Consider the following 26652-nt stretch of genomic DNA (forward strand, 5'->3'; position numbering starts at 1 on the left):
CTTCTCTCATTTTAGATTTTAAAACATTTAAAGACACCAGCTCCTTGAGTTTCAAGTTATTCTGCAACAAATTCCAGACTGAGGGTTCAAAACACTGAAAAGCCCTTTTCCCAATTTCTGTCTGAGCGTTTAGGACAGAGAGCATAAAAAGGTCCGGAGAATGCATTGAATACAGTGTGGTATAAAAACACATAGGTAGTGTGGGAGCAGACCAAGAACTGCCTTATATATAAAGGTGTACCAATGTAAGAGCCTACGGGTTGCCAGAGCAGGCCATCCTACATGAGAGTACTCACAATGGAGGGGCAGAGCTTTACAATTTACTTACCAATGGTAAGCTGTATCAACCATATGGAGACACTGAGCAGAGGCGTGCATGTACAAAATAGTCTAACACAGGTAAAAAAGTTGCTGCAACATCACGTGCATGCACAAAAGAAATACATTTTATGTAACAAAAAGTTAGAATTTAACAAATGTAGCAATATTAAAACTAACAAAAGTAGCTGACTGAAAATTCATAATGTCAGAATGCTAGAATAATGCCAACAGTAACTACACAGCAAAGCAAAGAACTACAAAAGCAGCATGAAAGGGATCTAGCAGAGAAGTTTGCCACCAGAAGACCAGAATGAGGTGAGGCAGTCGCCAGCTGTCTCCAATTCCCTGATTAACCTGCAACTTCAACCAGCCAGGAACCAGGAACACTGCAGGCACAAACACAAGACACAGCAGCTAGACAAGGGACACCAGCACTGGCAGAGGCCCCGGGCCATAAAACCAATGAAAATCGGATTGGTGATATTTTAAATGTCTGAAGACATTACAATTTCAAGTTCTGTGTAAGTTAATGTAATGATGGTTTGCAGATGTTGGATTTTGTGTTTGATATCTGACCACTAAATGTTGTTAATTTACATCAAAATGACGAGATGTTTGGAAGATGTTGGATTTTGGTTATTTACCAACACAGGTTAAAACCAACAAAATATCATCATCACCTGTCATCAGCAGTTGATGTCAATTTGACGTCTGTATTACATATTGTCCTAACGTTGAAATTTGGTCACCTGACATCACAGCCTTAATTCAACCAAATATTAACATCTAACAACGTTGGCGGCCACCTGAGACAGACTGGAGTTATGATTAGCTGCGCTTCATGTGACTTTAACCCACCTTGATGAAAAAATAAAAGATGAAATAAGATTGCTGGTCCCCAGTGGCTCAACCAGCTGATGCAAGCAGCAGCACGCATCCAAACGGTAACCCTCCTGCCTTATGTAACCTTATAAGCTACTCAAATAGAAAAATCTAAATTTAATGAGGAATAGCGTCTGTAAAGCAAGCAAACATGTGCCTGCCATTTCTGGTGGTTCTTTGATATTATAATTTAAAATCTGAGGCCTGCTGTGCGTCATAGGAGCATAATTATCACTTTCAGTTGATTTGGGCCTTTCTGTGTATTTATGTCAGAGTAGGAGTAACACGCACTGTGATGCTCCGAAACTTGTTTATAAGTCAACATGTAAATTCTCCCCATTATTTCACATGCTAGCTTCTCAAAATACCAGCAAAAAAAAGAGAAGGAAATATACTCTGACACATAAAATGTAAAATCTGAAATGCAATGGTGAGCTCTCCAACAAAAACACAAAGTGTCAGTGTGTTCCACAGCAGCCTATATAAGTGTATTTCTGAATTGAAAGTGAGAATAAAACTCTTGAAATGAAGCAAGCTTGACTAAGACACCTGAGGCAACAAGGATCATGTAACAAGCTCTGAAATGAAAACTTGCAGTTATTAAAAAGCCGCTGGATATGGATTCTGGCTGTGTAACCCCCCCCCAAAAAAAAAACAAAACATTTTGCTGTTTGTTTGTAAAACCAAAAATGATCTGGACTTTTCCCTGAGTTGGGATCAGCCTAACTGTTCAGCCTTTCCTTTTGAACAAGGAAATATTTATGCAGTTTCTGCAGCATCGAAGAAAAATGCTCTCAGTGCTGAGTGTCATGGGAAAATGATAGATAGCAGTACATCAAGAGGCTGCTGAATTACCGCAGCTCTCAAGTGCATATCGGATCATTGAAGAAAGAGACAGAATAATTGAAGTAATGTAGTCGCTCAGGTGTCTCACAGAACTCCTCACTACATGATCTCAGGTGTGCCTGCATGCCTGTGTGTGGTCATGTGCCTTTTCATTCAGTCTCCTCAGACCTGTGCGGACCTCATGTGGTGCAAACTGTCGATCTGTACCTCTGCAGCCAATCTGGTTCTGGCAGGTCAGAGCAGTTAAGCAGCAGTTGTTAACACCCACGCCTCAGAGAAACTGTTCAAACACTCCTCACTGGTCAGAGCTAACCGCAGCAGCTGTCTAGTTTGGGATAATGAAGCTGCATGATTTCGGCTAATTATGCTCAATGTATTCCTGCCAGGAAGCGCTGGAAGTCTTGAAACGTATCAAAGCACATAAATTAGTTAGGTAAACAGTAAACAGTGGGGAGATTATTTTACGATCCCGCCAGCCACAGCCCCATTGGACCCAGAGGAGGTATTCTCAACACTTACTGTATTTGTTTGTTGTAATTAAATGGGGAAATGTTGGGGCTGACAATAGAGTTAAGGAACTTTTGAATGTTGAAAAAAGTGGGAGTTTATAGGTTTTTTAAATCTATGCTTTTCGTAAGAAAATAATAAAGAACAAAAAAGGTAAACAAAAATCAGCTGTTGTCAGTCAAGAAGTATTTTCATCAAAGGTGTTTTTTAGTTAAGTAGCTTTAAACGAAATTCAGTGTTAATATAGCGGCAAACAACTATTTCTGTGTTTTAAAAAAGGAAAGTCTACACTAGATATGTTTCAGCTGCATCTCATGTGTGTGAGTGAAAAAATGAGCCTCAGTTTCAATCAATACCATTGATGAAACCAGCCATATAATGGCTTTGCTTCACTCAAAGTTTATGCATCAAAGTGCAACCCTTGTAAAGCTTTGTTTTCAAGCCTGTTAGGTGTGCAACTGCAGGGATTGTTGTTAAGTACATAATGTCATTCACGGGGCACTATTATGCAGGATACAGTGCATCAAGAGAATTTGGTTGCTTGCTTTTTAAGTTTGGATGCTCAAACTTTCAATGATTTTGAGCAGTCTTGTCCATCTATCTGTCACATACTATAACTCTTTCTCCAAGCACCAGTTGGTTAGATTTAAGTGGATGTCTATATTTGTAATTTCCACAATTTGTCATATTTTGTTTTGTAGTCTTTTTATATTCTGGGCTGAAGCTAGCTTTAGCAGAATTTCCAAGTTGGCAACAAAACCACAAACAATAAGAGGAAAGCAGCGCTGTGAAAGGTACAGTTTTGCCAGTTGGAAACTTGCTCAGAGTTGGCAGAGGTTTGGGCTCTAACAAGTGCCTTTTAGTGTGAGATTTTATCTTTGGAACAAAGTGACACCCTGATTTTGAATGTGTAGAGAAACCATTTTGGAGGTATTTGAAAGCAGCCACATTTTTTAGTTAATGTGTAACCTTGCTCATTTAGGAAAAAAATATTTTTGCCTTGAAAGGAAGAGAAATTAAATAAGAAAAGAAACTGTTTCAAGTGAGAAGGGAGTTATGCATAAAATCCAAAATCAAAGAAGTTGATGGATTGATGAAACCTTTATGCTGCAGATGTTTGAGAGCAAAGACATCTTTGAATAAGATTCACATTAGTCTTTGCCTTCCCTTGAATTATAACTTGATGTCAAGTTTTCTAGTTTTATGGCTTCTATTAATAAAAAAAAAATAAATAAAAAATACAAGCTTTTTATACCTCCATGCCAGCAATAGCCATATCCATGAATATGATATCTGAAGAACGCCTGGAGGGAAATTCTTCAAGTTTAGTACAAATATCCATTAGGACTCAAGAATGAAGTGATTCAAATTTGGTGGTCATAGGTCAAAGGTCAAGGTCGCTGTAACTCAAGAATCCATTTACCAGTTATGGTGAAATTTCACACAGATGTCTAATATGAAACATTTGATCAGATAATGGATTGGTGACACTGATCTTGGGTGTCCATCCTGAAGCTGCACTGATTGTATAGCTCTTCTGTGCTGCTATAGAAAGATGTGTGTGAAGCATCCATGTTTTCACACATGGATGTAAACAGTAAGTGCAACTTGACAAGCTTGAAAACAACTGTGAGGCAGTAATTCTAGTTAGTCTGTGATCCTGTGTTTAATGAAGCCACAGCACAACACATTTGCTAGTGTATTAAAATCCCCAGCTATTCTATTAGTTGTTTTAAAATGTAGTGTGAAGGTATACTTCTTCTCTTAGTAAGCAGTGCAGCTAAGACAATGAGCAGGCATGTTGAAGATTATTATAGTTTTATATGTAGGGATAATTAAGATAGAATATTATACTCTTTAGATAGTAAGTTGCTTTTAAACAAGGCAAATACATATATTTAAGAAAATTATACAATTACATTTTATTGCATGAAACCCCTAGCTTTTTTAGTCCTGTCATTTCATTTCAAGACTGGATCCTCGTTTGCGATAAGAAACCAGTTTAAATACACCACAGTCATTTTTGTTGTATTATTCCTCAGACAAATCGTCCGGTCACACAATCCATTCATCAAATTCGGAAAGACAGTAATACCTGCCCTCAGCTGAACTACAGCTCTGGTTGTCGCAGTGATAGAGCTGAGCACAACAACAGCGACAGAGACCTTGAGATGATATTTTGTGTGCTGCTAATGGATTCCCTCATAATACTGTCACAAGATGTCCTTTAGCTAACTGCATCACACTAATTCTCCCCGCTGTTAGGACATTAACGGAAAATGAATAGTCATTGGAAACATCTTTTATACCAACATAACCCATTACGACTTTGCTGGGTTTTGCTATGATTCCTGCCCTATTGTGAAGTATTGTGATGAAGGTCTCGTATCTTATTATCACCTCGCCAAACACAATGTCATTGCTCTCTTGATTTTAGAGCAGAATGGAGGACTCCTGTTTTTGGAAAATCCTTGAAGCTTCTTAAGCTGCTAAAACGTTTCCAGAGTGAAGCTCTTTAAAACCTGCAGGTGTCTAGGAAGCATTAGTTCAATCAGCCGTGTGCTTGTCCTAGCCTAATCTCCGCACGAAGCCCGGTGAGTCCCCAGTGTCGAGCCGCTGGCAGATGGTACCTCCCTCGCCGTGCCCATCAACTGCACTTCTGCCCTGCTACAAATCAATAGTGCTGGTGCTGGGCTGCGGACTGATGGAGCAGAGGAGTGAGGGAGCCCAGGAGGGAGGGTTAGGAATATAGGGGTGTTAATGTAGGAGAGAAGAGGACAGAGGGAAGGAAACAGAGGAGACAGATTGAGCAGCTAAATGAAAGGGATGGAAATAGAACGGGAGGGGTAGGAAGGAGCAAAGAGATGGAGGATGATTAACGGTAAAACAGAAGTGGGATGAAGGAGGGAGAGATGAAGACAACTGCAGCAAAGAGGACAGAAACACAGAGCGAGGGACAGAAAGAAAAGGCATGATTTGTCTTTTAGAAGACACACAGGGCAGAATGGATCCCAAGATGGCTGTCCATGGGGGACAGCGAAGGAGAGGAGGACAGAAAATAAAGAGGGAGGTTAAAAAGGAGGAAGGAGGAGGGGGAGGAATGGAGAGAGGAAGCTTCTCAGTAGGGGTTTCCGCAGGGTGAACTCAGCCAGAGTGTGAGGCGCTGCAGAGCTGAGCTGAGCTGAGCAGTAGGTCCTGAATTATTAAACACAATATTTTGCAGCAAACGGCCGCAGCCATGTCGGATGTGTCTGCTGAGGGGGCAAGGATTGTGTGTGTCTGTGTGTGTGTGTGTGGAAGTGGGAGTGGGGGTAATGCCTCAGTTTTTAGGAGTATTTACATGTGCTCAGATGTGCGTTCTTTGAATGCAATACAGTTTGTGCTGTTGGCTGAATGGTTATTTTCTCTCTCTCTCTCTCTCTCTCTCTGTGTGTGTGTGTGTGTGTGTGTGGTCATCAGATGGCGTATATGCCCATTTAGAGCCACTAATTAATGAGGAAGCAATGTCCTAGGGGCCTTTTTTTTAACTCCTGGCCCCAGTGGAGAGCAACCAGCAATTTAAGGCACACATATACAGGAAGACACACACACACACACACACACACGCATACACACACACACACACACACACACACACACACACACACACACACACTCACTTGATAATGGGTTTGTAAAGACAAATACTTCCATTGAAGACAAATACTTCCCATTTACACTTGTCATTTAAACCTGTATCCTAGAATTTACGTTCAATATTATGATTTTTTTTTTCATTATTACGTTGTGGTGCAAAACACTGCCTGGATTATGTTCAGAGGCAGCTCTTTTTTTCCCTTTTTATGAATGAATCACAACATTTATGAAACATGACACAGACACAGGGAGGGCTTGACTGTGGCCAAACATGGTAACACACTGACACCAGACTCCAGAGTTTGCATCCCTTCTCTCATCTGTGGTTAGCTTCGGGCGACAAAAGCACTTTGGTTAAGGTTAGGGAAAGATTGTTGCTTCAGCTGAATGATGATTAATATATCCTGTCTCATGGTTCAAGTGACTGAACCTTTTCTGTTTCAAACCAGACCACAATCTCTCTAATCTTGAAATGATTGTTCAGTAGCAACATTTTTGCAACTTGCGAGATACAATTATTAGTAACATTTCCTCATTCCAACCGGGCTCAAAGGCTGCAACAAAAACGGAATACTAGACAAGTCTACAAAAGATAAAAAGTATATTTACAAAAAGTACTAATAAAGAACAGAATAAATATGTTAGTTAGTTTTCAGCTGTGCATGCATGCATGGGTGTGCAGAAATGTCTGTAGTAAACCAGAAACAGAGGCTGTGGCAGTGAGGTTAGAGAGAGTCTGTTGAAATTTGATGCACTTTTAAATCATCAACAACACTGGGCCCAGGTGTGTTTAACGATGACCCTCTCTGCCTCTATCTGGAATGACCTGGAGAAGGTGCCTGACAAAAAAAAACAAAACATTCTAAATCTACTAATTTGTGAAACATTTTTTACCAAGTTGCTCATTGCCTTTTTCCCATCGCATCAATTTACTTAGGGTTCAAAAGAATAAAGTTTAAATACTTTTTAAAGGCATCTGAAAGCAGCACAAGAAAAATGATGTCATCCCAGGTCTCAAAGGGGTAAGGACATGCTTAAAAACCATGAACTTTAGGACAAAAATGTATTTTGTTTTAGAAGTCAGTGGAAATCAATTATTTCTTCATTTTGGGATGCGAGTCTTTCAGTGCCCATAGATTTGTGTCGATGGGAAGTTATTTTCCATTCCAACCCTGTTGCACAAGTTCAACCCCAACAGGTGCAAAAATCTTGTTTATTCCAGGTTTTAATGATGCATAATTTCATCTCACTGTCTGCTCTCCTCCTTCCATGCCCCTTCCTCTGCTTTCTAAACCTCTCCCCTCCCTTCATCCCTTTCTCTGTCCGGCTCTCTCTCTCCTCTCTCTGGCCTTCTCCTCGCCCGCCTCTGCTTACCATTATAGCCTTCTCATTATTACAATGTGCAAATAACAGCTCACCACACGGTGCAGAAATATAATGAACTGTTTTTGAACCACGCCACTACACTTCAAACACTTTGAATCTCTTCCCTCTTCTTGAGAATGTTAAGTGTTTTTCCTTGAATTCAATAAATGCATATATTAGGGGATTTTTTTTGAGCACTAATGCAGATGAATCACCTCGATTAGATTGGGCGCTCAGAGTCACTGATTGACAGCACGAGGGCGACTCCTGTACCCTCGTCTCTCTCTCTTTCTGTCTTGTATTTCTCTCACTTTCTTCATCTCTCACTCTGTCTGTCTCTTTTGCCCTCTCACCCACACTGCCTCCTCGTCTTGCTCTCCGTTCCTCTGTCCATCTGCTGCTCTGTCTGCCTCCTTCTTCATCTCTATCCTCCTCATCCCCTGTCTCCCAGATTACTCCTTTGCTCCTTGTGATGAAATTGAATTTCACATCTCGGAATTGAGCTCTTGCCCCTGAGGAACGGAGAAGAGGACGTAATTACATTTCTAGCTGGCTGCAAATGATTCTGTTAGTTCGATATGGATATTCTTTTTTTTCATACAGTCAACAGCAAGGGTGTTTTGACTGGTGACTGAACGGAATGAATTGTCTGTCCGGATGTACTGTACCTGTCAGCAGACTCAGGCATAAGTCTAGTTCAGCAGAGTGGATTCTGGCTGCTATCTTTAGTGAGATAAAGCACATTTAAAGTGTCATTCATTTTTTAGTTACTACTGCATTAGATTTAGTTGTAGTCAGTAAAATAGGGAAAATAGTAGTTGTCGTAGTTGCAGATGCCTAAGTTTAGGCAAGTGATGGAGTTAACATTAGTTTAGTGGTTGCAGACCACCTTCCCCATATAATTTTCATCTGTGAAAGGCAACTTAATAAGACATATATTTACATTTATTGTTAGGTGGGGACTTCTAGTGTCCATAGTAATTATGATGGAGTACCGGAGAAAGTCAGGAGAAGTTTGGGGTGGATGGATTGTCAAACAAACACAAGACTTTGACCCAGGAAACCATTGTTCTTTTCCTGTGTGAAACCAAGAGTCAATACTGAACTGTTTTAACTTGTGTTAATCTATGTAACATACTTAATTTTTCATTATGTTACATACTTAAGTCACATATGCAACCTAAGGCAACTTATTTCCATAACTTAATCTTTTCCTAAACCTAGCAATTTAATTTTGGAGCTGTTATTCTGTACTTTGTAGTTTATGATGATGGTTGGTATGATTATTCTTTCTGGTGTGCTAAGCATCCATGTTTTCACTGACATGGATGTTAACTGTAACTCCAACTTGACTGGTGCTTAGAGGTATACAACCCCAAGGTGATGATTCTAGTTGTGAAATATCTCAACAACTATTTATGAGCAAATACCTGCAAAAGTAAAGATAGTCCTATCAGCCTCTGCAGTTTGAAAAAAGGGTTCAATGTTTTGTGCAGTGCATCAAGCAGAAACTAAGGGCAACAAATGAAAAATGTTTCCTTATATGGTATTCATGGAATAAGCAGTAGCAGCACACGATTAATTGGATGATTATGGTCACTTACATGCAGATTTCTTAATTTTTGGATGACGTGAGATGCCGTTAAGGTCAAATTTACGAGGTATACGTTCTGATCTCAAACACATATAGATATGCTCATTTATGCGCATCGCCTCAAACAGACGACAGGATAACTAATACTTACACACATTATTAATGCTTGTATGTTGTCTTGCTCGCAGGTCCTCAACACCCCCAACAGTTCAAAGTCTGGTCTGGAATTAATGTCCAATCAGATGCTGCTTCATCTATCTTCTGCTTCTAATCAGTGCCAAATGAACATGGAGGAGAGAGAGGCAGAGTATGGGTGTTAAGTGTTGGCACTCGCCCCGGTTCTTGCATAACTCACTGATAATTAGGGTTTTACTTTTGCCAAGTCATAACCAGTGCTGCAGGTATTGGCAGAGCATCTGAGTGGACTATGGGGAACATAAAATAGAATAGAAAAGAATAGAAATAGACCTAAAAGGCAAACTAGCCTCATGTGTGATGACCATAAACTGCTGTAATCAGCTTGTAAGGGTTAGGATTAGTGTTTTGTGAAATAAATAAAGCAACATAATAAGGGCAACAAATTTGGAGAAACACACATAGGACACTTTGAGTGTTTCTTTTTCATTTCTTGCTCCATCCACTTCTTTCGTCCTTCTTTTGAATTCTCTCCTTTTCCATCTCCCCTTCGATCTACTTTGTCTCCTATTGCCCTCTTTTCCCCCCTTTGTTTTCCACTCCATTCACACCTTCTACCCTTTTCCTTTTCTCTCCTGTTTCCCCAGTCTTGTTAGCACTGGTCACGCATGCTTGCCTCCCTGATTAACTAACAACCCAAAGGATGTTACACCGAGCAGTGTCTGCTCTCCCCGAGAGAGGCATCGATTTGCTGGCAGGCGATAACCACACAGACGGTTGGCACATCGAAATGAGCTTGAGAGCAGAAACTGGAAAAACTGAAGGACTGCCGGCAGGAGAAAACCCACTATTTTCAAATTAATACTCCATAAAGGATTCTGTAGTTCTGGCCCTATGACCACATACACAAAAACTCTGCTGCAGTTTTTGAATATTAACGTATATACTGTACATGTTTAAGTGAGAGCACACACTAGAAATAGGCTGAAGGTGAAGAAGCTGATGATGAAGCTGAGGGGTCTTAAATGTTTCCCTAATGAGTTTCTAGACAGATGACACAGACACAGCGAGAGGACATCTGTTCTGTTGGGAACTGAATACATTTTAAACACAGCAGTGTGTGCGTGTGCGTGTATCTGTGCGTGTGTACAATGTGCTTCTTCAGTGAAAGTGTTGATTAGCATTCCAGCTGACTCACGGCATCACTTTTGAAGACAGAGGGTCAGACAAACAATTTATAACACTATGAGAAATTCGAAGAAAACAGGCTTCGACTCATGTGGAGTGATTTTCCCCAGAGCAGCAGTAAAAATATTTTTCTATTAAAAAACAAACAAACAATAGATAGATAGATAGATGATAGATGGATATTTTCTGTTTTAGGGTAATTTCTTTTTTCTTTGCCCTCCTCCAATAAATACCTACATGCAGCTAACCATTTGAAATCTGGATCAACATCATTTTTCTTGTGCTGTGTTCGTGTGCCTTTCACAAGTATTTTAACAAGTTTCACAAGTATTCTTTCAAAAACACAGGAAAAAAAGGCCATGAGCAACTTGCCGAGAAACTACATGAAATTAAATAGGATTTTTTAAAAAAGCGAGTGTAATTATTTATTATAATATACTTAGATTATATATATAGTATATAGTATATATACATACATATGTTACACTATTATAGTGATTTTAAAGCACTTTTTAAAGTAATTTCCTATTTTTTTTCCTATTTGTTTACTTTCATTTTTTCTTATTTAATTATTTTCAATTAATCAGTGTATTTCTTTTTAGTTTTCTCCATGTATTACTTCTATTTTTCACTAATTTCTTGCCAATTTCTTAATCAGTTACTCTTTTTTAATCAAGCTAATTTGCTCAGGTGTCAAAGGGTTAAACAGTTTAGTATCACTATTCTTTCTGAATATGTACTTTTTTCAGTATGAGCCATTGGATTTTTGCACAAATCAAAACATCTAATCACTATAACTAATTTCCTAATTATGTTGAGTCTGTATGATTATACAATCCACTATAGATTGTATGGAATTAAGAGAAAATGTTACACATGGCCTTGAAGTTGCAAAAGGATGACATGCCTTTTTTCCTGGCACGCTGTAGTCACATGTTGAGAGCACGTTGACATTAGTGGGGCATGTCAGGATTGGAATTTGTCTTTGTAAGAGAAAAATACTAATTATATCAACATTAGGAGCAAAATGATATCTGCTGATAATCAGTCAGTTAATTGGGCATAACTTGTATGAGTTTTTGAGGTTCGTGCAGATATAAACCCACAAAACTAGATTAAACTCATGACATTTTACAGGTCAGTGCCTCACAGCCAGCAGCGCTGAACTCGTATCTGAGGCTTTCTTGGAATGTAGACGGTCACACATAGAGGCTTTTAGAGCCAAGAGGTCACAATCCACCACATCACTGGATGTATAGAATTTAATCTCAGTAAAGATAAAGTGCGAATAGGCTTGAAGGAAAAAGGAAAAGAGAGATCTTTTTAGTTTTCTTATGTATCACACATTATGCCTCTGAATTTAAGAAAATACTGACTCCTCTGACAACTAATAAGATTGTTCAGAAGTTCAGAACAAGAGAGGTGCTCAAATGCCCCTGAGTAAAGCACTAAGCATTAAAAGCTATAGGATTATGCTTTTCAAAAGCAGATCTCTCAAGCAGTGGTGGCCAAATCTACTAAAGTGGAGGAGCCAGTGTGGTCTTTCATGTCAGACCTTATGACCCACATGATGCAAGTGTCCCATATGTCAACAGATTTTAACAGTTTCCAGTAGGTCTGTAACCAACTCAGCATCATGCCAGTCGAATCAGATCCTGCCGTTCCATTCGAAAATTTGATTTTTTTTTTTTTTTTACGTATAAAATTTGAAAGTTTGCATGACAGCCCAGCCTCTTAATACATGAATACTGAGAGCTGCATTCATGTAGTATGGTAAACAAGCCTATGGAGCTACTGACAAGCCAACATTTTTGTCAACACTAGATATGAAACAAAATCCAGTGACTGTGTCACATAAAGTTGCTGTAAATTCACCACATCTGAGAGCCTTACAGTGCAGGGGAAAAAAAGGAGACCAAAGAAATCGGCTTACCTAAAAGTGGTGGAATGGTCTTTTATAGCGGTTTCAGGCACTCTTGTTTCAGAGAGAAAAAGAAGTAGGAAGGAATAGAAAGGTATAGTGCAGAGTTCTTCTCTGTGTCACTGCCTGCATGTCTGCAGCTCCCTTTACCAAAGACAGTTGTAAAAGTCATGAGCACTCACTCCATAGCAAATTCTGGGTACCAAAACATGCCCAGCACACTGACTAGCGGGGAACAAAAAAAAAAAAAAAATTCTGCTCGACTTGAAGCAATCTCAGTTGACTGAGGGGTCTCCGACTAATGATACAAATCTCTGATTTTCAAGGGGCAGACCTAGTTTCCAGCATCATATGCGCACACCAATAAGACTGTTCAAAATGTGTTAACAAGGTAACTTGCTCAACATGTCACATATTATAAAAACCCTGTAGATTAACCTAATGTTAGCTCAGTTAGCCCAAATCAGAATAACAAAAATCTAGATGATCTTCCTTTTTTTTGACTGGTTGGTGTAGAAATAACACGTTTTGTGGCCCTGTCTTGGCAGGAAATGCAGCAATGTGTCAGTAAAAACAACTGCTTTTTGCAGCACCACCCTGGTAAAAACACAGTGACAGGTGGCTAGAAACACTGTCGTGGGTGGCTACAAAGCTGCTGAAAATGTAGCAATGTTTAGGGGGGGGAAACTGCTCTTAATGGCCTTATCTTTACAGGAAATGCAACGAAGTCCTGTTAAAACACAACAGCTTTTTATGGCATTATCCTCAGTGGAAACACAATAATGGGTCACCAAAAACACCCTTATTTGGTAGCTAAAAAGCCACTGAAAATGCAGCCAGGACTTGCTAAAAAACAAAAACATTTCATTGTTTGTTGGTCTCAGAAAGTGTTCTGAAGTGGTTTACATCTTTGCAGGCATATGGCCTAGGTGACACACAACCAACCATCCCCTCCACCTTCCAAAGACCAAGTTAGCCCATATAATAAGTCATTGACATGTGCACATGTAACATATTTGTGCTTTGCAGAAACTTACATTTTCCTCTGAGAACTGGGCTGGTTCAAGCATGATGACAGAGGTGCAGTAAAGTCTCCAATTGTCAAATTACCCTGTTCTTGTTTCATGAATTCACTGGAGAAGCAGGCACACTGTCAGACTGGCTCACTTTGTGGACTCTCCAGATGGGTTGGAGGCCTGGTGGAGCTCTGCAGATTCGGCTCACCCTGCGTGTGTGAAAGAGAGTGATTGTACGTGAGAGAGAAGACAATCATGAAAGAGGTCATGAAAGAGAGGGAGACTCGTGGGTGACAGTCTCCGAGACAGAGCGAGACAGAGGGACAGCATATGTGTGTGAGTGTGTGTGGGCAGTCATGTGTTACACACCCAGCCTGACTAGTGCCATCTGCTTTGTATCAGAGGTCTGTCTGGGGCTGCCCTCTCCTCTTCCTCCTCTTCAATATCTCTCCATCATTTCTTTTTTTCAGGTATTATTTTCCCATTCCTTCTTTCTATTGTGCTTCCTTTTAGTTTAACTGTGGTTCCAGCCACTCGTTTACATATTATTGATGTTTTAAGCATCAAAAGAAATGAAATGTCCTGTGTAACTTTTGTTTAAATATTCATTCGTTTCTGACTAAATGCAACGTCACTCCATGTCCGTGGAGCAGCGAGCTTGTACCAGAATGAATAAAAGACAAAGTCCACCACTCAAAGATGTGACAAGAGACACTGAGATAGTTTGGGATGGAAGAGAAAGAAAAAAATGTGTCAGAGGAAACTAGAATCTGAGAATCTGAGAGAAAAGAGTGGGCAACAAAGCTGGCGAACACAAAGAACGAAGAGGGGAGAAAGAGAGGAAGAAGATGAAAGCTCTGTAGTTCAAACCAACTCCCAGCCTGGCCTAAAATCTCCTGTTACCATGGTGATTTAACCGTCGATATGCCTTCCCCCGGAGACTCTGTCCTGAAAACACAAGGGGAAGAGAAGAAGAAAGAGAATAAGACAAGGACAAGGAGAAGGGCAAAAAAGGCCCAGGTGTGAGACACAAGGACTGCAACACGTGTACAATATAACCTCCATCCTGCTCAGGAAACCTTCACACAAACCTGATGTAATGTTACCAGATTCCACACAGAACAATAGTACCTTTTGTTTGTGTTTTTATTTAAAGTGTTAAATAAAAACACAAACTTATGCAAAATTTAAAGTTGGTAAACTTGGTAACAAATGTCTCACAAATCAAAAGAAAATCGTAAAAGGTGAGAAAGAAAGTAACCTGAAAATTACTTCTAAAAACGGGGGTAATTATTAGAAAAATATCAAAAACTGGGGAAAATGTCCCAAAAACTATATTCACAATCATTATTATTATACATTTAAAATTTTGTTGTTTTTGTTGGTTTTTTTCTTTTTGGGTTGTTTTCTTTTTGTTTTTTACTTATTTTTTGGTTGTCTTTGTGCTTATTTTCAAGTAATCTTGTGACTTTTTTACCCTTTTTTTTTTGCAATGTTTTGTGGTTAATCTTCCTACATGTTTTTGAAAGAAATCAAAACATATTGCTCAGGTTTCAAAGGGTTAACAAACATGTTTGACAGTTTTACATTCTACATATAAGTGCCTTGTTCAGAATATCCACTGGTGATGTTTTCTTTCTATTCTTAAAATGTATTTTGTGTATGTTATTGTCATATTGTCATTATGAGCAATACTTGAACTGAAAATAAAGTTGCAATTATCTCATAGTGTTCCATCATGTAGTTGTCTTCATGTTTGCATCATTGACTTGTATTGTTTCACGCACAAGATGCATCATGTTTATTATACACGACGCATTTTATGCGCACATAAGAATATGCATAATTAATGCATACTGGGAATGTGTGTCATTGATGAGGTGTTCAGCTAAATTCTTTTAATATCAGTTATGTCATGTAACTATAAAACAAACAATAAGATAATCAATCAGTGCTAACTCTCTCTCTCTCTCTCTCTCTCTCCACAGCTGTATCCTTCATGAGGCACAGCGCGTCATCCTTTGGATTTGCCGTGAGTTCCCACCTCCCTTTGCATCGATCAATTAGTCATAACTTTGGTCTTTGTGATTTATTTATGAGTCCTGTTACCAAAGTGTTATTGGTTCCTTTGTCTCCACGGTAACAGGGCAGAGAGGAGGGACTGGGTTGAATGTCAAAATGCCTTTTGTGTTTGCAAAACATGTCTGCCGGCTTTCACCAAAATAAAGCTTCTTGTTAGCTTTTATTATTCACAGGAAGTGATTGGGTGTAATTAGTTTAAAAAATAAGACTTAATGAGTGTGAAGTGAATAATAAATCCTCCACACTCTGAGCCGGTGAGGGCAAATGTGATTAGCATAATGTGATTAGAATATTATGAAGCATAATCTGCAGCGCAAGCTATCTTTTTTTTTTTTTATTAAAGATTGAGTTTTAATTAGCACGTTCTTGGCTATCTATGACTTTTTTTAATAATGTAGGAAGAAGACAATATATGTTGCTATAACCCGATGCAAAAAGGGTTAGATCGTAGCAGCTGATCATCTGTAGCTTCAGCTGCTAAAGTTGACATTTTTCTTTGAGCTTTTCCAGGTACATTATGTGACTTGGAAATTAAATGATAATGATCGTGCCATAATTTATGATCCAGCTTAAGGACAGATAAGTCTTTCTTTGGTGTGTTTGAGGGAGGATAGCTTACTAATACAGCACAAAGTCATGCAAAGTGTCATGTTGATTATAATGTTTTATCACCTTGATTCCCCTGTGGCAATATGCAATACATTTTATAGTTCCTGTATATTCCACAGCATAGCAAGCATTCCCAGGATCTTTAAAAACCACTGAGACAACTGAACTTCCCTAAAGATTAAGTGCCTTTTTCATACTATTTTGTTCAGTCAGTCAGTATGTTGTTAAATATACTTTTTATGTTACTTTTTTTCACCACACAGGATTTCAGTTTTAAACAAGCTAATATCCACTGTGCTTGTTAAATCACATGTTATTTTTCCAACACAGTATTTAATTAAACTTACACCGATGCCACATCGTGTTTGACACATTTTTGTGTCATGGTGCACAGCTGTGAAGCATTGCCCATGTGGGAAGTAAATGGTATGAAAAATGGGCCCTATATGGGATTGTCCATGAGTTTCATATTGGGCATATGCCAATCAACTGTCCATATGGGTGGGTTTACCCAGTTGAGCTTCATATGTGCTATCAGTCAGTTCAAAGACATTTTGGTGCCCTAGGAATTACATTTTACAAGATTATATTGAACACATTATGAGATCGTAATAGTTCACCTTGGCCCAGTACTCATTTTACTAAATAGAGCTTGAACGCATCACAGTGTAACTCAATGCAGCCTCCTGTGAGCTGTTCGTTGCGGTTGCTCAGAGGTAACGTTATTTGGCTCTCTTCCTGCCGATTGTAACGCAGATTTTTTTTTTCATTTCCTTTTTTTTTTCCATGTACACTCCTCTCATTAGTGTTGATGAGGTTGGTGCACTACAAGGTACATGTGTGGGTTACTGAGGAGAAAGTAAATGTTCTCTTCTGTATATTCTAGTGGCTTTCTGGGTAACTGATGGGTGTGAAAAAGTCCTCTGATTCACGCATAGCGCATTGTTTAGACTGTGAGGACTCTTTTAAACATTCATTTTTCTGGGCGCAATTTTGGCACCTCCCTAAGGATCATCTGTGGCAAGCGGCGCCACTGTGTGTTTGCTACGTGAGTACCAAGTAGGCATGGGCCCAAAACACACGTTAGCTAGGGTCCACCTGGGTAAATCCGCTCATGTGGACAACTGGCTTGAGGGCAATACAGAAACCATAGACAGTCTCATATAGGGCCTATTTTCCAGACCACTTACTACCCTCCTGGGCCCCACATACAAATGCTGGCTGGGTAGCAATGCTGATAAGGTGTCATGTAACACAGCATATCATATGCCAATAATATTTTGAAAAACGCTATATTTTGTGTGGTGTATTGAACACAAGATGTGTTGCAGCTGTGCAATACATCTTGTATTCAATACAAAAGATCCTTATCATTTTCTTTGTCACTGCTTTTCTGTTTCTGCTGTAGTTTGATGCCACGCTGGACGTCCTGTCATCAGTCATTGTCCTCTGGCGCTACAGCAATGCAGCAGCTGTGCACTCTGCACACCGAGAGTACATGTGAGTACCGAGCATTGTGCTGAGTTTAATTAATGTTTGATTAATAATGAATCCATGTGGTCTGATGCAATTTGGGTTACACTTCTCCACCTGCAGTAAAGGAAGAGAGCCTCTGCATTTAGCATATTAATCCACATGACTCAACAATCTCTCCCTCTTTCCATTTATCTTTCTTTTTTTTTTTTTTACAAAAGCGCAAACTTAACATTTAAATCTAAATTTTCAATGTTTTCTAATGCTTTACATGAGTTTGCATCAGAAATTATGTTACTTATTTCAAAGGTAAAGACAAACAACAAATGGTGATTTAAATTGAATGTAACACTGAGTCACTGATGAAGAAAAGATCAGAGGCAGAATGAATGGATGTGAGAGGGGAAGAGTTAATGTACCTGAGCTGGCCTTTTTAGTCAGATTACGTTGAATCCAGGAAAAAGGACACTCGTACCACTTTATCACCAATTTAGCCCAGGTTCTTAAACTAAATATTCAAGATTCTTTGAACCTTGCTGCTTTTAGCAAACTAGCCTGTATTTCCTCCAGTTTTGAGTGGAACTATTGCTATCAAGGATGTTTCTTCAATGAAGGCATTGCACAGTGCACAACGGAAGTAAACGGTAGGAGCAAAATTTCTAATTACATTGATAACCTGCAAACTTTTGCTCTGTTATTACTGTTACACACTCCACCCCCGGGCAGCCCTGTGAGGTAAATAACATCCATGACTGACCCAAAATAACAACATAAGACACCTTCAAAACAATCAAATCCATGGGATTACTTAACATGAGATAAGAAAACAAGACAATAAAAATCCCAGGCAGAGAGACCAGGAGTCCCAACAGCAGAGGCGTCTCCCCTCTGCTGCTGAAACAGGAGCTCTTAAGCGGCATCTTCCCAGACCAGATGCACCTCATCAAGCAGTGCCCCTTGTTAGGTGATGCAGCACACCTGTGCAGAGCTGCAGGAGAGAAAAAGAACAACATCACAGAAAACATACAGCCGAAACATACAGATATTTGTTTTAACCCAAAAGACAAACATGGATCAACTATTAATGAGCCCTTGTCTGATAATTTCTAATTTGACTTCTCCATTGTTGCCTTTTCCTTCATTTCTTCCCAAATTAATCCTATTAATGACAAAATTTCACCCAAATGTCTCATAGTAATAATAAGATATTATCTATAGAAAAGGGTTTGCTTCACTGTTACATCATAATGATCTGCAAAACCACTTTTCTGGCCATGACTAACCACCATTACTCAGAAGGAGAAGGGGAGACATTTGGTCAGATACTGAATTGGTGACACTAATCTTGAAACTCTGCTGATTGTATAGATATTCTGTGACTGACTTGTTTGCATATGCATTCAATGCGAGGCGGTGATCCTAGGTGGTGTTTTGTTTTTGTTTTTACTCCAGTAAAAGAGCATTTTAGGGGCATGTCGGATAAATGAGGAGAGATTTCAGCCAATGGGGTGTAGTTATATTTCTCGTACCTTGGAGGAGGTGAAGCATTGTCTTATTAGGCTTTCATTCATGCTTGGCGTATCCGGTTGGACAGATTAAATACTTGAAACTCTATTTCTTCATTCGAGGGTGAGAGGGAGTGGAGCAATATATTCTTAATTGAGCAAGGTCGCTGACTGTATATCATTGCTAAACACAAGACTGTTAATCAAGCAGATTCAGGTCTGCCTAGTCCATCAAGTGGTTGTCAGATTGCACAGAGCCTTTTTCATCTTATCACAGCACCTTGAGGTGTTGCAGAGGATGAAAGACTGAGCTGCCACTCTGCCATCCATTCAAACACACACACACACACACACACACACACACACACAAACACAACCCTATGAATTCATCAGCACACACAAAAGATTTTTTCGACACATTACTTCTTATTATGTACTTAATTTGTTGTCAAACATACAAAACCATGCAACACATACAAATACACAAGCTCCAAAAGTGAGACCATGCATTTCACGCATGCTATGAAAGCATGCGCATGTTTGCTATGAAAGAAACTGGACCATTGTAAGTGTTTTTACAGGACAATACAATATCACAGTGAGGTTGACCCTTGACCATTTGGGTATAAAATGTTAGTACTTCATCATTATATCCTATTAGACATTTGTGTGAAAATTTATCATAGCTAGTCCATGAGTTCTTGAGTTACAGCCTAAAGCATTGCTTTGTGAGTTCAATTACACCTTGACCTGGGACTGCCAAACTTGACTCAATTAATTCTTGAGTCAAAGTGGATGCTTGTTTCAAATTTGAGGAAACTCCTTCAAGGACTTCTAAGATATTGTGTTCACGGAAATAAGATGGTAACAAGATCACATTGACCTTGGCTTTTAACCACCAAATTCTGATCTGTTCCTCACTGAGTCAAAGTGGACATTGGTGCCAAATTTGAAGAAATTCCCTCAAGGCATTCTTGAGATATCATGTTTATGAGAATGAAATAGATGCAATGTCACAGTGACCTTGACCTCTCACCTATGACCATGAGATCAGTTCACTTTTGAGTCCAAATGAATGTCTGTGCCAAATTTGTAAAAGAATCCCTCAAGGAGTTTTTGAGATATCTTGTTCACAAGATTGTGACAGATGTACTGATGTTCAGTTGGAAGTATGGATGTACAGACAGACGGACACCCCGAACACATAATGCCTCCATCCACAGTGATCATCAGCGCGGAGGCATGAAAACAAAATAAGAATGTAGGACTGAGACAGCTCGAGACTTTAAGGTTATAAATGTGACTGATATAATAGACACAAAGGCAAAAGAGACACAGGGGCATATTAACACCATTTGGAATTAGGTTGGTGCAATATGGATAATGACGGTCTTTTTATTTAGGCTACATTTGTATTTACATGGCAGTCCAACGTGATGTAACAGTTTCTTGCTCATCTGTGTATATTTTTCCACATTTAATAACTGGAACTCAAGTGACTCTTAAATTGAGACATTTTCAAAGGTGTCTTGGAGAGAAGCATTTATCAAACACATGCCAAGTTCAAAAGTTGCCTTTTCTAAGTGAGTTGTGGCAGTTTTATTGTGACCAACCACCATTTAAATCAGTAAAGCATAAACACCACCTCACTGCACCTGTCAGATCCTGTGTCTCTGTTCTCTATTTTGATAGATGGGACACAGGTATTGTAATTCAGGCACAGTAGATGTGTCAAACCAAGCGAGACTGTAAATGATCAAGCAACGGCGAGCTGTTGAATAACCATATCTTATTCCATTGCTGCAGGAGCAAGGGAGTGTGCATATGCAATAATCCTGTAGCCCCACCCCACAAAACATTAACCTCATTATCCCTGATTTCTTTTTAATAAATAAACATCACAAAGTGCCGCCTTCGAGCACTCTGACGGAAGTCGGCAACATGTTTATTCTGAAAGCACACAGTGCCCCAAATACACTGTAAACAGTCCTCTGGCTCATCTCCAAAACACTGCGATCGTGTTGAGAAATATGGTTGAGAGATAACATGTATGCATTATCACTCAAATCAGACATACAGGGGTCTCTTAGGCCTACAACAGTTTCTGCTGCAGTATTATACGTCATGCACTGTGTCATATGGCTAATTCTATTAATAGCCTGTGAAATTAACTTCAATATTTAATGTAACTGAAGGAAATGGATGCATCAGTAAGCTTACTACTAAACTGCTATGTCACTTATTACTGACATATGTAATTTTCAAAGGCCTATGGTTGCATTTGCTGTAATTTAAGCCTGTGACCAGAAGCAGTTAACCGTTTGAGACCTGAGCAGATTGCCTTGATGTCTTGCAAAAACGTAAGTAAAAGGCAACAAGTAACATAAGAGGAAATGACCCAAAAATTATCAAAAATGGTTAAAAGTGCCTGAAAACTAAGAAAACAAAGAAAAAGAAAGTAAACAAAAAAGCAAGAAGATGACTTGAAAAAAAACAACTTAAATATAATAATAATTCAGTGAAATATTTTTGTATATATACTTATGATTATGTAATTTTTTTTCCCCAGCTTCTTAAAAATAATTTTCCAAATTTAATATAAATTTTAACGCAATTTGTGGAACAGTTCTTGCCAAGCTGCTTATAAAGTATCATCCGTGCTTTTAAAAGAAAACAAACCAATTTGCACAGATTTCAAAGGTTTAAATACTTGTGGAGGTGTCTGAATGCAGCACAAGAAAAGCAATGTTGATCCAGGTTTTAAAGGATTAATGGTGGATTTTTCTTTTCTTTTTTTTCAAATTCAGTTTATTGTTCTTTTATTTTTTTTTAAGAGCAGTTGGTGAAAACTTTTCCTAGTTTGCAAGACTGCCAAAGGCCACCAGCAGTATCATTTACAACTCTTTATGTCCGAATACTTTGAACATTTGTTTGTGTCTCTCCTGCAGCAGGAAAATGACAGATTGTCCTTATTTAAATGCAAGAAAGAAACAAAAAACTGTGACATAGGTTGATTGCTCTCTAGTCAGCTTCTTTTGGTTGTTGCTATGTTTCAACTTTCTCGTGGCAGATTTAGCCAAGAGATTACACTCACTGAAGCTAACTCCTGACACTCTGCTCTCCGTCTGTGTGTCTGCAGAGCGTGTGTAATCCTTGGGATTGTGTTCGTTCTCTCTTCCTTGTGCATCCTTGGAAAGGCCATCCATGATCTGGCTACCAGGATGCCCCCAGAAGTGGTGAGACACACACACACACACACACACACACACACACACACACACACTTATGTCATTTTTAGAGAATTCCATAGACTTTCCCTGACCTCAACCATGACTTGCATACATACAACACACTCATAAGAATTTGTGTATATGCTGTGCACATTGAACAATATTTTAGGAACAGTATTGATTTCCATTGATAAGAAGAGCCAACTCAAGGACTATGTGACATTTATGCAGTCATTGGTCTGCTATAGAGTTAGAGAGATCATTTCTAGCACCAGGTTAACTATGCTCGTACTTTTAAATATCCTAATATCAATTTTCAGACTCTTCTTGGTGCATAATCATTTCAGCAGGCTTTCCAGTGATTTAGTGTTGCATTCTTGGGACTCACAAGAGACAGATAAAAAAAACCTAAAAAATACTGGTCTACATCTGTGCAACAAAGCCATAAATTACTATACTATGTAGGACTTAGTATGCATCAGACTTCAAAAAGTCTGAATCTTATTCTTCCACTAATGCCAATCAGTACTGTATTTTATTGGACCCACTGTGCACCCCTAAATGACATCATCAGGATTATTTTTTCAAACTTTGTAAAGCTTTTCCAGAGACTTGACCTCGTAAGCCATTTCTTACAAAGAGATTGCACTACAAGGTGACTATGAAGTTGCTTCATTAAGCCACCTTTGCATTTTTACAGAGAACCACACAACAGCAGAATCATGCCGCCCCAATGTGTGAGTTTAGACAGCATGCCAGCATCCTGGAAGCAAAAGAGACATGGCCGACATGACTTTAACACAACAGCATCAGCCTCTGGTGTGATATCTACCATATGCAACAGTAGCACTTTCTAAACAATAACAATGGTATTACATGGCAGTAACAATCATTTACCACTCCTGTTAAATGGTGGCTGAGTTGTCCTCTGCTTGGAGGGCTCCCAGATTTCACTGTTTTTTTCAAAGTGGACATTTTCAGCTGCTGTTCCTCTTCTTTGAGTTAGCTGCTAACTGCAGCTTTTAAATTCTCCCTTGGTGGATCGCACACACAACACATCGTCCAAAATCTTCATTAGCCATTTGTTTTTTTTTTTTGCTTAAATATATTCTTTTAATTTGGCATCCACTTCTGGATAAATAGCAATGAGCAAAAGTATGGAGACAGAAAAGTCACTCCAATGATGTCAGTGTATAAAGAGGGATGAAAAATCTGAAGCACTGTCACACAAAATTGTATTGATACAGTACACATTTATGTGGTAAACCTTTTAATAACAGCTTTCAGGGACCCTCGTTCTGTCCATTGTGTTGTGTTAAAAAAGGAAATTCTATGATTTCTGTTCATAATTATTATTCTTTATGGCATTAAACTGCAGGGGCAACATTTTGCATTTGGCAGTTCTGATCAGGACAGTGCTTATTTATTCATAAACTGCTGTTTAATTCAAGGTTATAACTTTTTTTTTCAAGGAATGCAAATGCCCTTTCTGTGAGGCAGTTTAAAACCTTACCTTTGGCTTTATGATTTTCGCCAATATTTCATTAAGAGGACACAACTCATTAGCTGCTTCTTATTATTCCCCCAACAATATCACCAACATGTTTATGAGACAAGTGGTGAACACAGAGGCGTGTGTGTGTGTGTGTGTGTGTGTGTGTGTGGTTTTATGGCATAAATCACCTTGTATACTGTGCACACATGTTCACATGCATACCACACACACATTAATGAATGAAATATTACAACAGCCTTGAGTTCCATATGTGCTCAGTTTGAGTCAATACACATTGTACACACAGCTACACACACACCGACATCATTTATTGTTGTGAGCGAAGTATCTTTTTATAGCCCTCTGCTGTAGCTGCTCTGACGTCAGAGTTTTTGTCTCCCTCCACCTGACAATTGTTCCTTTTCTCTGTTGGACACAGACACACACCCATGCACACACGCTTTCTTATAATGTCAACACTCCACCCCCCCTCCACCCCTAAATCTCTCTCTGGAGGTGTTAAGACTATGAATAAGGTCCCAAAATAGTCTCATCTTTCTGTTGCTGGGGCACGGCCCAACTCTTCCGTCATCACACTGTTTGGGGAGTGCCCAGCGCATCCTTTCCAGTTCTGTGCTTTGAACTCTCCTATTTGGTTTTTAAATGATTTAACCCTCACCATCTGTCCAGTTCAGTAACCAGTAAAGCGAAGACAGAGAAAAAAAAGAGATTTGACTCTGGAAACACACAAGTCCTTCTTAAATTTTCTATTATGTAGTTTCAAAGCTTTTACATACACTTTTTTGTTATAAAGTTTTTGTTATAGAGCCCATCAGCGCTCAGAATCCCAAAATATCTTCATAATTCATTGTTGATGTTTAACACAGTTTGCATTCAATTTTTAAAACAGCCTTGAGCTGACAGGAAATTTGAGACTTGAAGGACAACTGGGCCCTTTAACAAAATCAGGGCATGTACCCTAACCATGTAGAGTTTTCTTGTAAACACATAAGGAAGCAGTTTTGATATGTGAGGCCCAACAAATGTGTTGAAAGCACAAATTTTCACCTTGCATTATTTGTGCAAATTTGACCACAATATCATTATCTACCCCAAACAACCAATGCACCAACTGCATCAACAGATGCTAGCTCTAAGCTAGCTACCAACGAATGCACCGACTATTGTATGCACAGCCTATCCGTTTTTTTCTTCTTGTTGCTGTGTGTTTATTAAGTAGATTCTGCAAGTTCTGGGACACAATTTTAAAGTTTTTAGACTAAGCTGAATCAGTGTCACATTTCATAGACAAGTCTTAGTCTCAGATTGCATCACCCCAGGCAGTTTAGTCTCTATTTGCAGCCATATGCCACTTTAAACACAATTACACTTACTCCAACTGTACACAAATGAAGCCAAAATCTCCCAGATACATCTTGCACGTGTGATGCCATTTGGAGCCAGTGTCTGTGCCGTAGCTATCTCCGAGGTGGTGGAGTTCCCACTAATACACCAACCAATCAAGATTGCCATTGAACGCGAGCACACTAACTGGCACACACAGCTTTCAATCATGAGATCAAATCCCCCCTTTTTATAGAATCAAATAACTAATTATAACTAAACTTATCAGAAAATATGTCACGCTTGGGACTGAGGACCCAAAAGCAGACAGACAAAACCGATGTTTGAAAAAAAATATTACAATAAGTGCACTGTGCAGATGAATGATTAACAGGATGACCAGCTGAGGTGAGGGGGCATCCGTGTTCCTGAGGTTTTCTCAAGGTGAGGACAGGGAGGCTGGCATGGAATCCTGGCAGAAATCGCAAAAACAGATCTTAGCAAAGAACAACCTGGCAAGCAGGAAAAAATGGACAAAATCTAAATAGAACTGTCATGTCATGCAACAAACCTTGTACGGCAACAAACCTGCAGGGAATAACCATTGCTTCCTTATTGGTATCTGGCTGGATTGCAGGCAGTTGCATTGATTGATGAGTGCCACCAGATGTGGAGAGTGAAGTAGTGCAGAAAAGAGGTGGGGGAGCGCAAAGGAGAGACAAAACTAAACCCAGCAGGCACGAATGACTGGGGAAAAAAAATCACACTCACACAGACACACGGAGTCAACTAGGGCCGGTCATGACAAAATCAACAAACATCACAACAACTACATAACAACTACATAAAAACCATTTTTAGGAAAAAAATAAAACTAAATTATAATTTAGTTTTTTTTTTTTATATATATTTTTTTAAATATGTATATATATATATATATATATATATATATATATATATATATATATATATATATTTGCCCCACCTACTGACATAGAGGGGGTGGGGTTTGTGACCCATACTACTGCCAGCCACCAGGGGGCGATTGAGATGGTTTTGCTTAAATTTGAAGGCTTCGTAAGGCACTATGTCGTCAGTCTTCATATACCAACACGTTTTCATCCCAACTCGTCGCATGGAGCCACTCTGTTGTTGCCGTGATGTCAGCATATGTGGTGAGATGAAGCAACATGATTCTTATGTTTCACAACAGCGTGGACTGTCACGATGGTTAGGATTAGCCAAAAAAAGTCACAGATGGTTAGGGTTAGACAAAACAGGCACATGGTAAAGTGTAGAGAGAGAAAAACTCCCACACGGGAAGCAAACTCGGGACTCAGGAATAGTTTGTGGGAACCATCTACCTCCTCACCCACCGGCCTTATAAGTGCACTTGCGCTCCTTATATCATGTGGTTTACCAGCAGCGTTATTACCTGCCACTGTCCTTCCTTGTTCATTCTCAAATGACGCTGCCCGTGCATGTTGCATGTAGATGTGCCCA

At 39.2% G+C, this 26652-nt stretch overlaps 1 protein-coding gene across 1 annotated transcript in view; it reads left to right on the forward strand.

The window, feature by feature from the left end:
* Nucleotides 1-26652, forward strand: part of tmem163a (transmembrane protein 163a) — an 83170-nt gene that overhangs the window by 44005 nt on the left and 12513 nt on the right. Inside the window, exons 3-5 of the mRNA XM_088083022.1 lie at nt 15400-15443; nt 17511-17602; nt 22220-22316. Coding sequence (XP_087939148.1) covers nt 15400-15443; nt 17511-17602; nt 22220-22316 — 233 coding nt within the window. The remainder of the gene's footprint in view (nt 1-15399; nt 15444-17510; nt 17603-22219; nt 22317-26652) is intronic.

This window comes from Plectropomus leopardus, chromosome 10 (genome assembly GCF_026936395.1).
Source record: "Plectropomus leopardus strain MGB_pleo_1.0 chromosome 10, ASM2693639v1, whole genome shotgun sequence".
Taxonomy (NCBI): Eukaryota; Metazoa; Chordata; class Actinopteri; order Perciformes; family Serranidae; genus Plectropomus; species Plectropomus leopardus.